General features: G+C 38.4%; 1 protein-coding gene across 4 annotated transcripts in view; it reads right to left on the bottom strand.

Moving 5' to 3' along the window:
- The window catches only part of camk1b (calcium/calmodulin-dependent protein kinase Ib), a 32,950-nt gene extending 19,152 nt beyond the window's left edge, over nucleotides 1–13,798 (bottom strand). For 2 of the 4 annotated variants that reach the window (XM_026347620.1, XM_026347617.1), the window contains exons 1-3: nucleotides 13,685–13,781; nucleotides 11,819–11,831; nucleotides 8,503–8,616 (exon numbers count right to left, since the gene is read on the bottom strand). In XM_026347620.1, the coding sequence (XP_026203405.1) occupies nucleotides 8,503–8,616; nucleotides 11,819–11,829 (125 nt within the window). In that variant the 5' untranslated portion in view covers nucleotides 11,830–11,831; nucleotides 13,685–13,781. Of the gene's footprint in view, nucleotides 1–8,502; nucleotides 8,617–11,818; nucleotides 11,832–13,618 lie in introns of all 4 variants that reach the window. The other 2 variants (XM_026347618.1, XM_026347619.1) reach the window with 2 other exon arrangements.
- Nucleotides 13,799–14,223: the final 425 nt, after the last annotated feature.

Genomic DNA, 14,223 nt, shown 5'->3' with positions numbered 1-14,223 from the left:
CCTAAATGTTTTCAATTGCTATGAAAAGTTTCAGTAAAGAACATCAGTGCTACTAGCTACAAAGGTTCATCTGGAGCCCTCTAGGCACAATTAATGCATTTTCAATTAATCAATTCAATTAATTCAAGTGTTTGAACTTCTGCGTAAGAGAAGATTATATTTGACTTTCCCTGATTTCAAGTCTACTTGCTGAAAGGACCTCCTTTGAAACACACTTAAAATCCCTAATCACATGGTGAACTGTAATTAAGGTGCAAAGCAAAGAACATACTTTCCAAAGGATTTGAGGGAGCAGAGATAAAAAGCACATGGAAAGCCTTTTCAAGTCAGTTTGCAGATTTGTGGATAGCTTGTCATAAGGGGAATGTGGACAATAAGGGATTATTAACAATGGAGAAAAACTGTGGGAAGATGTACAGGACAAATCATCTGCAAGTGTACTTAAAATTGTTAATGAAGATACTTCGCTGTGAGCAGATGGAAATGCAAGTGGGCCAGACACAGGGCATGAACGTGTATTTGTGTGTGTGTGTGTGTGTGTGTGTATTCCTGGAACTGCAGCCTATGCCATGCTGAGCTGTGCTGTGCTGAGATGCAGGGTTCTGTTTGAATTAGGTCAGGGCAGGGCTGAAGGGCTGAGGGTGCCATAAGCAGGGATGGATTTTCAGGATTGGGATGGAGTTGGAAACTATTCCAAGTTATTTTCCTCCCAAAAGTTAAAAGCAACATATCACACATTCTGATTACAAATAAACTGTCTGTGCACCAAATCAAAGAGGGAGCAGAGATGAGAACACAAATGATGAGAGACAGGGTAGCGTGCCAAAAGCCTTATTCATAACCCCTGTATGGTCTTATCAGTGGCTGAGACAGAATTACAAGGGCAGTAACAGTAACATGTTGTCCTGTGCTTTGAGGTCCAGTACAGGAGCAGGGCACTGTCTGTACCTCATGCCCTGTAATGAAGGAAGGTTCTTAGCTTCTTTGTCTCATCCCACAGCTTACAGATGCAATAAAACCTCTTCACAAAAGAAAAGCAAAGACAAGGCAAGCAAGGAGGGGGGCACCCTTGATGGTAAAAGAGACACAAAAAAGAAAAATCAAAAGAGATGTAATGATTTTTGCCGGAATATACTGGGATAAATATAATAGTTAATGATGGAGAGAGTTATGACAGCGACAGAGAAACATAGAAAGAGAGAGAGAGAGAGAGAGAGAGAGAGAGAGAGAGAGAGAGAGAGATGAAAAATAGATGAAGTGGGACAGCTATCATGCTGAGAGACTCATCTGCTCCATGAGGTAGCAGTTGCATTTTGTCTGAATTACTTTGTTAATCATAATTTTGAATTAGTTTAATTCTAGTTCAGCAAAACTGCTTAATGAAAAAGCAAAGACTGTGCCTCAATTTCCTTCTAACACTATGTCTGGGTTTCTTACTGTGTCTACATCTCAACTACATTGTTGAATTGAACACTGACATTAAAATTTGGTGGCAAAGGGACAGGTGGTCACAGAATGCTTTGCCTACTCAGCATATGGAAATCAGCGAGATAGCTATCACAGCAATGATGCAAATAAAGTTTAATAATAGAGACAAGATGCCTTATCTAAACTAATATGGTTTATCAACTAGGTCTCAGGCAACACTTGCTTAAAATTAATATACGTATATATATATATGAATATATATATATATATATTCATATATATATATATATACGTATATTAATATATATACGTATATTAATATATATATATATACACACACACACACACACACACATGCATACACGGGGCATTTTATTACTTTTACACTTGTATAGTTTCTAAATTTTTGTTGAAACTTGTAAGAAGGGATAATTCTATTCTTATTGTTGAGGCTATAGTGGGTGGTGGAGTCATACTGGAGTGGATTATATAAGGAGGTGCTGCTAATGTTTTGGCTATCATATTTACATAAATGAGAACCACCCTAGTTACATAAATGAGGGGACCAACGTTTACACCTAAAATTTGAATTTGAAGTTTGAAAATATTCTGGCAGACTAATAATAAAAAAATTCTACAATACTTAATTCATCCTAATTTGTGCATATTCCCTCCAGCTACTCCAGACATTTGAAAACTACACAAAATGGAGGATTATTCAAGTAAACAAAGTAAAATGAGAAAGGTCAGATAGTTCCAAGATGCATTAAATACACAACATTTGTCTTTTTAGCTATCTAGAATTAGGGGATTTTTTTGTAATTAATAAAAGTAATAAAAATAAAGCTTTTGCAATAAAGTCAAAATGTGCTGAAATGTTCTGATGTAGCCTAATAGATTACATGTCAGTTTACTTCATTCAACCATTGGGCTGAGTTTGACACCTTCAATAACTTGTCACGGCACTGGGACAGTTCCATCATGTCTATAAATAAGTATTCATATCATAATTTTATTGTCAAAGCCTAACCTCACACAACCTATAGTCTTTCATAGACATATCGTCAAGTACATGTCCAAACGAAAACACTTTCACACACTAACACCCAAATGAGTATGGAGTTACTGAACTTTCTACTCAGAAGCAAAAAGCCCTCAGACAGTAAATCAGTGTTAAAGCATGTGTAATGTAGCCGAGAGGCATGAATGTGAGGGGAGAAGTGGAACAAAAGGTTCTTTTTTTAATTACCCGATTCCCACTCCCAATTTCTGTCATATAACAACGAACATTCTTGGGGGTATAAGATTTGAAACATCTGTAAAGCATGAACAAGAAAATGTCTATCCAAAGACAGCTCCAATCCAACATTCTTGTATGAAAATACCAAGCACAAAAACTATAGGTATTTCATCACTGGAACAGACATTGAGGGAGATAAGCTCACTCAGAAGTTGCGATGTACAAAGAAATACCAACAAAAGGTTTTCATGGAAGTTCTCCAGTTGGTCAAATTAAAAATAACAGCCTGTGGGCGAGAGGGCTCCTTGCTTTGCAAAAACAGGAGACGTATGATGAATGGGAACTATGTGTTCATTCAGTGAGGTGGAGAGAGACATTGGACAATGGAGGAAAAGGTCACTGAGAGAAAAATACAGAGATAACAGCTTTGTATCATCAATTACTAACATACATTATGTGTTTAGGAACATGCACAACAATGCAGAAAAGTGCTTCCCCCCTTCCTGACACACACACACACACACACACACAGACACACACACAGACACACACACACAGACACACACACACACACACACACACACACACACACACACACACACACACACACACAGTACTCTAACCAAATCAATTGTAGCCAGTAGCTGATAATTTGCCCAGCAATGGCAGGGGCTACTGGGTCACCGTTCAACATAACTGACAGAGACAATCCATCAGGTCTAATGATTTTAGATGATTACGCTATGGTCCTCTGCTCTTTCCCCTGTTGCTCCTTCCTCTCTGTTTTGCAACGTGTACTGAGCTGAAAATGTTGAGAATTTCCCCTTGTTGCTTATGGCACGAGAACATGTGCAGCCATTTAAATGTCAGAAAAGGCATTTGTGCATTTTGTCATCAGCAGAGAAATCTTGAAGCCAGCAGCTGAGTGTGGGAACGATAAAAAAAGAACTTAAGTAAAAAAAGTATCTACATCTAAACAAATACTTTGCAATCAAGTTCAAAAACAAGCCATTCATATTTACTTATATCTGCTTTATTGGTTATATATTATATATATATATATATATATATATATATATATATATATATATATATATATATATATATATATATATATATATATATATATATATATATATATATATATATATATATATACCAATAACCATAACCATAATAACCATATATAAATTATACATTATATATTTTTTTGGTATAACTTTTTATGCTGTATTACAGAATAACAATAATCTGTCATAAATCTGTACGCTGGTAGAGATGTTCACAGTGAAAAATAAATAATTACACAGTTTCAGCACTCATAACAGAAAATGGTGACATCTGTTTTGCAAATACCTGACCTGTGAGCCTAAATTAAACCAAGTTTGAATTATGACATACTGAAAAACATACACTTGAGAGTGCATGGTAAGTCCTTACGGTATAAAAAGGGGTTTATTAGATCAAGGATTAAGTTTTGTGTCTAACTATATGAGTTATGTTTCATCCTTGTATAAAGAAAGCTTTAATAAGCTAAAAATTAAAAGGTGACAGAACACACAGGGATCCCTGTTCCACAGTACATACAGTGTGAAACCAGTAAACAGTTGAAGAGCAGGTGACAAGAAGAATGAGGAGTCAAAAGGGAGCTGGATTCCCGACAATAGGGATGTGGTTTTGGGCCGAGTTTGGACAGACAGAAATAAACAGAAAGTGAGATCGAAAGAAATAGATTAACATAAGTAACAGGAATGAGAAAGGAAGTCAAGAGAGGATTTGGGTTGATTGCAGTTGCTGTTGCCTTTCTGCATTATTAATCCCCATCTGTTTTGATTACAAAAACATGTGGCTGCAGCTAGGAATTCACAGTACAAACCTATACCCTATCACTATCAGAGTAACTCAAGTGTTTTGAAGATACTTTTGGCATTTTTGCCTTTATTTGACAGGGTTGGTTAGGAGGCAGACAGGAAATGAGGGGTGGGGGTTAGATATGCAGCAAACATCCCCAGCTGGACTTGAACTGGGGAAACTGCAGTTATGTGGTATGTACTGTAACCATTTGGCTACCAAGGAGCTCTTAGAGTTACTCAAGTTTGACAGAAATAATTATCTGCACTCGATATAATTTTCTTGTGTATGTAATAATATGCATTCACAACATTTCATTACATCAGGATGTAGAAACAAGAGAGGCAATTTTATAGCCTACTTTGTTTGCAGAGACCAATGAGTGATGAGTCATAGAAAAGGTTCAATACTGTATGCTCACTCCGTTTACAGTATACAATAAGTTATTTTGTATTTGCAGCAATAATTCAAGTTCAAATCAGGATTTTTGTCTTTGACATATGACCATTTGATGACTACCAGTACATGTCCTTCATGGTCAAAATATCAGTGTAGGAGGATCCAGAAACATGAGTACATTTATGTGTGCCATTTTTTATCTATTTTCCTGTAAAAAAGGGCACATTTACCTCTTGCACAATGCACACATATGCACCCGGTGGTGGATTATTAATAGCAAATCAAAAACTTTGTTTCCATAGTGACTGTTTGAGTCCATTATGGAAAGTGTCTCCTGTTGTTACCAAGACAACAATCCAGCAATGGCAAATGAATGTGGCACACAGCTGAGTGATGCGGTGAGCTGGTGATCTCTCTATAAACAAGATCAGTGCCTAACCAGGGGCAGGTGGAGAACTGGAGAGTTGACGATGACAGAGGCTGAAAGGATGGGGAAGGCATTTCGTATTTGCACCCATCAGTTGAGCTTATAGCACCACTGCTTATGTGCTTATAGCCCAACTTCATATGATTTTCCTGCATTTACTTGTACATAATCTTACACTTTTGTCTATGTAAACAGGGTGCTATAGTATAAATCTGACTTGAACACAGAACTAACTTAATTAATCACAAGTTAACAAACTGCCAAATTAATTAGTTTGCTTACAATTTAGTATTATGTCTAATTCTCTGTTCCAATCCTTCTCATTAAGTTTATCCTTTCTAATGGACTACGTCTGTGTATTAAACTGACTTAAATTTTGTGTTTGTTCCCCTAAATCTTCAACAACAGGCAAATTGCTGCATAATATAAACTCCTGCTTTTAGACAGTTCACAGCAAGAATAAAGACAGAACAAATGGGAGGGGTCAATTGCTACAAAGGTCACTGTAATGTAGTTTGTAATGTTTGTCACTGTAATTAGGCTACTTAAGATTTTCATCTGTCACTGGTGCATTAGCTACTGTACCACAGAAGCGAGTTAAGGTTTCAGAAACTAACAAAACAAGCTAAAGTTTAATCTTGAATTCTGTTAGTGCTCAGGCAACTTAATCCTGAACTAACAAGGATGTGGGTGTATCTAAAAGCTGCTGCAAGCAAGACACCTTGGATAAACATACTGTCTTTTGACATTCATCATCCATGACTATGGATCATAAAACAAAGAGTAGGGTTCAAAGTGTTATCTAACTATTTTGTGCTCTCTTAGAACACTTTTAGAACAAACTAGAGGCAAAGTTGCTTCTGCTAATTTGTGATAGTTGGGAAAACATTCAGAGTGGGATGGGAGAAGAACCATTTAAGCAGGATGACCAAGTCGACCTCAGGTGGAGTATACTGTATTGTTGTATCAAATTGAATTAGTAGTGTATGTATACATTACCAGAATAGTGTTCACACTCACTTGCCCTAAATATATCATAACCAGACATATAAGCTAAGTTAAGATACCACGGCTGACGAGCTGTCACAACACATGCACACACACAAAACTCTCTTAAACCTATGAGGTTTAAGAGAGTTTCAGAGGCACTAAGAAAAGAACGATAGCAAATAAGGAGACACAGCACAAAGGCAAAGCCAACAGAACTCAAGGCAAATACCCCATTGGTATTCTGCTGTATTCTCCCCAGAAAGTAGTGGTGATACAGGATCTAACCTACCAATACCTTGAAATGATGCTAACACTACATTGTCATTCATTTTTCCATGTTATCACAAATTTTAAACATTTGAGTATTGCTTCTTAGCAGTCCCTGCATAATGGAAACAACTACTGATGATGAACAGTAACATAACTCCAAAATAAACTCATACCTCACAGTGAAAACGTGTCTGGTACGCAGACATAAGTGACAGAGTAGCTAGAAGACTGCAACCTGTCAATGGAAGTCACTCAAGTGTTACGGAAGGTAATGAAAATACATTTGTTAGGAATAAAAATCTTAATTGTATATTTGTTAGGTCTAGTTCATGTTGTCTTTGTTGTTTGAGCGTTACTAGAGAGTTATCAGTTTATGAATTTAATCCAAAACAGCAGCTCAGCAACAAGTCTTGTCTTAGTCAGATGTGTCATGTTCAGTTTTCTTTGACACTGTCAGAGGTGTCACCTCTGTGGTAGTTTATAAGACTCTATATTTAGTGGTACTTGCATTGTGGCCTGCATTTCCTTTAGAGGTGTTTCTGATGTAGCAGAGATGGAGCAGAACATCAGCCTCTCAGTTTAAGGCTTTGTGGCTGGTTTGTTGACACTGTGTCCGAGTGATAAATCAACATAGGTCTGGTGACACAGTGTCAACAAAACTGAACATTATTATTACAGCTTTACAAATATACAGTTATATAGAATGTTGTGCAAGTTCACACTTCACTGATAGTTAACAATTGTGAATATTGTGGTAATTCACAGTCGTATAAAAATTAACAAGTACAAGTTAATTCCTCAAATGTCACATCATAGAAACTGCCATTTCCATGAGATACTTGTTTCTTTGGTGGGGTGGGTTAGGGATGGTCTACTCCTACATAATCCTGTTTACTTGAAAGAAAACCATGCTTTTGACTACCCAAAGAAGTTGTATTTCATGCATAGCCCACAGACAACTGTCACAAGATCTCTGATGATATTCACGACACCTCCTGTCCCTAAACCAGTTTTTCTGGCTTTGAATGAACCCTGGAAATAGTTTACCAGCACAGACAGACCTAAAGTGCTTTAAGTATTGGGTTTTAATCTTTATTTAAAGAAAAAGAGTTTAGTTTCAACCAAAAAAAAGTCTGTTATCATCACAACAATAGGCAATTTGAGCAACCCAGCTGCAAAGGATGGCCTGAGAAAATTGGCATTCATGCTACTGCTGGATTCTTTTCTGACACAGTAACTAAATCACAGTTTGAGTTAGTTAAGTTTGAGTAAGCATCAAACTGCTGATCTAGAAACAACTACCAGCTGTGGCCTACCTCCAGTAGGGATCTTTAGTCTTACCCTGTCTTTGCCCTGTACTATGTAAGTCTCTTTGGATAAAGGAGTCTGCCAAAATACTAAATGTAAACATAATAAACATATTTCAACCAGTAGTGCAGAGGCTACACAAAATTAAAAAAATGTGGCAGGAGGCTGTCGATGTCTATACATTAACAAATTCATTAACTATCACTACTTGCCCAATAGGGCCCCAGATTTTCATCTGCCCAAATAATTATTGAAAAGTGATAGAACTGATCTTAGAAATTAAACAAATGCAAATGTTAAATCTTTTGTCCATCTGAGGGAACAACTAATACATTCACATTGCATGCATGGTCAGGGCAACTGGACTTCCTTCTTTTTAGGTCAACCTAACAAGAAGGAAGTGGAGTTGCCATGACTCAACTTCCAGATAACTTCACCTGGACGACTGAGAATCTTCACCGACATTGCATGCATAATTAAAAAACACACATCCACCATTTGAATTGTGGGCATGTTTCCCAGAGTGTTAAAAAGCCACCATGCAAAGATTGAACACTAGGGATTTTGCTGCGGGCACTAACACACTTACGTTCCCAGTATCTCTTTGAAGTCATAGATCTCCTTTACGTCTGTGGTCTTCTTTTTCCAGGCATGGCAATCGTCACCCAGTGGCATCTTCTTGTTGTTACGGTCAGAAACAATACTAGTGGGGGAAAAGAGAAGGAAGGACAAAGTGCTCATTAAAAACAGTGGTTTAACTGCTAAGTGTTGCACCCACCCAAATTACGACTATTGACAAACAGGCAGTTGCAACACCATGTTACATCAACAACTGTGTGTGTTTCAAGTGACTACAGAATGCGTCCTGCTTCTTCTGTAATACTTTTTACACACATAAAACATATCATACAGCAGAAGACAGGATATTGAACACAGACTCCGGCTGGATTTCATCCATTATCCTGAAGCATTTTTTGTCAAGGTAAATACTGGGTCATTGTTGTTTATGCAAATCCTGCATATATATGAATATTGTGTCTAGATAACTTTATAATGAACAACAGTGGAATTTATGAGTGCTTTACATAGGGCTAAAAGTCATGGCCAATATCTGCGGGGTTAATGAGTAAACTACAATTCCACTCTAGCAACTTCACTTTTACTGTAGTACAGGAGTCCAAGTACACAGTACTCAAGTGTTCAAACTACATAAATCCCTGCTTGTGCACATGGTTGTGGATGAAGACCCCACAATTAAAGCAGACAAAGTCCTAAGAACTACAAACAAAGTTTATAATGATTTAGGAATTTACATAATAATTATATTTATTATAAATTCGTAATAACTACAGAGTTTTTGTGGTTACTTCACTGTAACAATGAACTATCCAGTCAAACCTTAATAACACTTTTGTAAAGAACCCAAAACCCACATGACATGCTAATAATGAGGATGTGTACTGTTAAAACACTATTATGCTAATGCAGAAAGCATAAATATACTGCTAACTTCAAGAAGCAGTGTTAATTCTTCTTCTGTTCATTCTGTTTTTCTCAGGAGAAGTCGACGTTGAATTCTTTTTCCTTACCATACTACCTCCATAAGAGTGGAGGCGATCACAAAGGACTCTACTGTCACAGCTATCATCATCTAAACCCAGGAAGTGCCTACAAGTCAAGGCCTTGAAGACTAAAATAGCCCTGTTCATATCAGCTTGCCTAACTCCTCTGTTCCTGCTGCCTCCCTGGCAACTTCACAGTCTGCCGATATGAGATGATGTAACATATTGTTCTGGATTGTACAAGTGCAGTTTTGTTAAAGACAACATAATAACACAGTTAATGTCCCAATTAGTTTAGACTGAGCTCATTTAATTGCTGAGTTGCATGTACAAGTGGGACTGAGTGACAAATGATAGACAGTCACCAATAGTTATCTGTGCATAAATGTGTGACTTCCTGTAGCTACACTGAGGGGCAGTCACAGATTGACCCCACCACAGTACTAGTAGATTCACAGATTCATACTTCATTAATTATCCACACACACACACACACCACTCATGGTCGTTTACTAAAGTGTCCTTTGGAGTCTATTGACCAAGGTGGAAGTTATATGGTCACTTTGCTGGCTGGCTATGGTATGTTTGGTTTTAAAATTCAGCACAACAGCAACCAGCATGTGGTTATTATGGATTAGACAGAAACATATAACAACATGACTCACATACAACAATGTATAATACATATGCAATAATATATCTAATCACAGTACATACTGCTCATTACAATTCATTAGCTACACCATATGACTATAAGGTAGTCTCAATTTTTAAAATGTCATACATAATTCACAGATAGTGTATTTTGGTAGGTACTCATTTGCAGTTGTCTGCATCTGACAATAACCTACAATGAGTCATTCAACAGTGCATCATTTACATTCTGAAAACCATTTAGAGCATTTAAACTAAAAGGAACTGCCGCTAAATTAGACATGAAAAACAGCAAGCAAAGTGTCGTGCTTATGGTAAGCGGTTAGAGGAAGTCCAGTCAAATGTGTGTAAAAGCTTTGCCAGTATATGTGCTGCATTGCGACCTCTGCTCCTGGAGTCTAATAACAAACAATCCATAGTAGACTGTAATTCTATTCCTGAGTACATCTTCAACTTGACACCAGTCTCTACTGTGGAAATTGAGGATCCATTACAAAGCATAATTTTCCCTCAATGTTTTCATTGACAAAAATAATCTAGACAAATACAAAAGTATACAAGATACTTTATGTGTAAAGAATAGGTTGACTATTGTAATCATATCTTGACATGTTGATTCTTTAGTCTTTTCTAATGTCTGATTGTGAGGTGTTAGCTGGTCAATACAAAATATATGGTCACTATAAATATGCAAGCCATCACTGATCATTTCCTGCACAACATTTGCTGGTTGTAACATATTAAATCATAGGATTTGATGGCTTTTCTCTATCACATATTAATTAAATGGAAAAGTACTTTTAACAACAAGTCAGTTTAAACAACTAAAGCGTTTAGGTTCTGAAAAAATGTGATAGAGACAGAGAAAAAAAAGAGATCTTAAATTAGCTCTTTATATGACCAGCACTTTTGACATCACTATTTGTGTTTAAAGAGAAGTAACATTTAAGGTTAAAGTGTCTGCAACAGCACAAGGCCATTTTGAGGAAACTGAAGCAGAAAAAAATGTGAAAGATCTCACACGTACTGCTTGATTATAGCATTTCACCTTGCTCATATGGAGATTCATGGAGATTCATGTTAATTCATGCACTATGAATGGGTGATACTGAACATCAAAGCAATTTAAACATCAAAGTAATTTAAAATCTATGAATGCATCAATCCTTTCTTGTCACTGGTTTCGTTCATTTTAGATATCTACAGGCAGCTGTTGCAGGAAATACCAACATGCCCCTAAATCACCTCCATAACACTTGGATTTCCCATCTGGATGTGGTTTATATTGGGCAAATGTACATAACATTTCAAACAACACATTTCAAGAAACTGAAGATTTAGGAACACTGTCAAAATTAACCCCACTGTTAACGGGGGTCTGTTCTTCACACAGGCAAATGCTATAAACAGCAACTTTAGGGCACACAAGGGCAGATAGGCTTTAAAAATGTTGGAGAGTAGAGGAGAGACACATGCAGGTATGAGCATGTAGAAGGCCAAAAACAGCTCCGCCATGTCCACTGATGACATGTCTTTTGGCCGGGGGGGAGGTGAAGGTAAGCTGCTCGAAATTCAAAAAGCAAAAGGACTGAAAAGGCTTGAGATCGGGGGATGCACATTCCCTCAGTACTATGTGACATGCAGCATTCACTCTTGTGCAACGTATACACAGAGAGCTGCTATACTCACTGATTTCCCATTCCTGTGATGCGCAGTGGACAGAAGAAACACACACACACGCACACACATACACACAATCACAGTTAAGCGTGACAAAATAACACACAGTTGCAGTATTTGACTGTTAAATTGAATACAATAGCAAAAAACACTTACAGAAATCTATACACTGAATGAAACATACAAACAGCCCAACTTATGCAGACGATGTAAAACCTTAACCCAGCTCTTGTACACATATCTGAAGAAAATGCTTATCATGTGCCACTTTAACAAACTATTAAAAACACACGTAGTGTTTCTCCTTTGTCTTTGAACAATGACAATTATTGATTCGGGCACTACTGTTCTATTACTAATTCACATCTCAGCAGACAATCTATGGTCCTGCTACAAACTGTGGGAAATTCTGCTATCAAGGTACAATGACTTGTGTAGCGACTACATTCACTTCACTGAAATAGTTTCTTTAACACTGTATTTCCTTTCAGGGCTTTGTTGGGTCACGTACAAAACCACATCTCTGCTCTTTAAATGCTTTGAGTGCTGCGGCAGGCGGGACCTTCCTGATCAATATCTGAACGAAAGATCACAGCGAGTGGTGTTTCCACATCTACCTGCTTGTACCTGCATATCATTTTGATTTAATTTGAAAAGCAGTAATCCTTTGTTCTAACATCCAACATATGTCATTATTAAGGCCTCTACTGTTTCTTTGGAAATCTGTCATTTCTCAGGAATTTGTTGAAAGGCAGAGACATGCATGACAAGTGTAGTGAAATGCAAAACAAAACTTAACTCACACCTTTACTACTGGCAGTCAAAGGAGTTTTTCGTTGGCAAAGGATAGAGATTTCTCCCTGAGCCAAGTGACATGTGTTTTGAAAGCATAAGAGCAGAGCAGGAGCAGTTTGTGATTCACTGTTTATTAACGTGTTAACGTCTATCAATGCGAACTACTACAGGAATAATAAAACTACCCAACTAATGTACATCATTGTTCCTTCAACAGACAACTCACCATGACAGTGCCTATTCAAAATAGCCTACTCCCCGTGCACACAGTGGCTTACGGACAAACACAGAGAGATTTACTGACAACAGTCTGATTGGTCAGCTAGTGTCAATGACACACAGCAAATCAGCTCTCAAAGTGAGCTTATTAATTGATAAGCAGACTTCATCCTGTAAGAAGGTGTGTGTGTGTGTGTGTGTAAGAGTGAGAGCTGACAGGGAAATGGTTAGAGAAACAGAAATGGGGAAGAGGAAATGAGAAATAAAGGGGAAAGAAAAAACAGTAAAAATGCTCAAGGCCCTTGAGTTCAAGGAAAGCCATGAAAAATTACACATGGTGTCATGTTTACTGATAAAACCTTCATGAGAATATTAATAACACTGACAGAGCTCCCTCTCCCTCTCTCTCCCAGGACACAGCCTGGAGTTATTTGTAGCCGGTCAGATCATACTGTATCAACTCCACTTAGCCTACATTAAGCCATTTTATTGGTTTGTTTGGAAGAAGACTATTAAGTTAAATTAGTTCTTATCACTTGCCACGACAGTGTTATCTACGGAGCTGCGGCTTCAATTACATGGCTAGAAGCCCTGTTGATGTGGATGAAGTCCATCTACACATGACTGACTGACTGACTTCAGCCTCCCTTTGCACGGTAACGATCCGTTACACTTTTAAACTCGGGCAACGTAACGAGGGAAGTTGTTGCCAACGTGAACCGAGCTCCCGTTCTTCACTCGAGAGCCTAAAGGTTGCGTGAAAACGCGGGCACGAAACCGAGCTCCGACATCTACCTGGCGTTGGTTGAGGAGTCGAATTGGAAGTTTGTGTCAGGACAGTGTGGCAGCAGTCGTCCGTACCTGAACTGTGGCGGTCGGTGAGCTCCAGCAGCCGCGTCCCTCCGTCCCTCCGTCCGTCCGTCCGTCTGTCCCTGCGGCTCGGAGCGCGCTCACCCTGGATCTGTACTTGGCAACCGCGCCAGCGCCGCCCTCCTGACGTCACACCGGGGAAGGGCAGCCGGCGGACCAATCGGCTCCCGAGCTGCGGCAGCCAGGTAAGCATTTCTGCGACGCCATTGGTCGCCTCCCTCCGCCAGTGACCCCGGGGCTGCACTTGGGAGAACAGACTGGGTGGTGTGTAGGTGTTAGTGGACAGATTAGACAATGTGCAAAAGAAATAATCACACCTGAAAGACGAGACTCGCTAAGACTGCTTATTAATACTAGACTGTTACACATGACGGGGATAATAGGCCTCAGTCTATCAGGTCATACTCCCAATAATAGCAGCCAGCCCAACGACAATGTAATTAATTGGCTTGCTGTTGAATTGTCTCCCCACCCCTGGGCTACATCAAATTGAAAATGAAAATGTCTAAACACATCGAATGATCATAATC

Source organism: Anabas testudineus, chromosome 5, assembly GCF_900324465.2.
Source record: "Anabas testudineus chromosome 5, fAnaTes1.2, whole genome shotgun sequence".
Lineage (NCBI taxonomy): Eukaryota > Metazoa > Chordata > Actinopteri > Anabantiformes > Anabantidae > Anabas > Anabas testudineus.
Note: the sequence above shows the minus strand (reverse complement) of the source record. Positions and strands in the feature narration are given on the sequence as shown.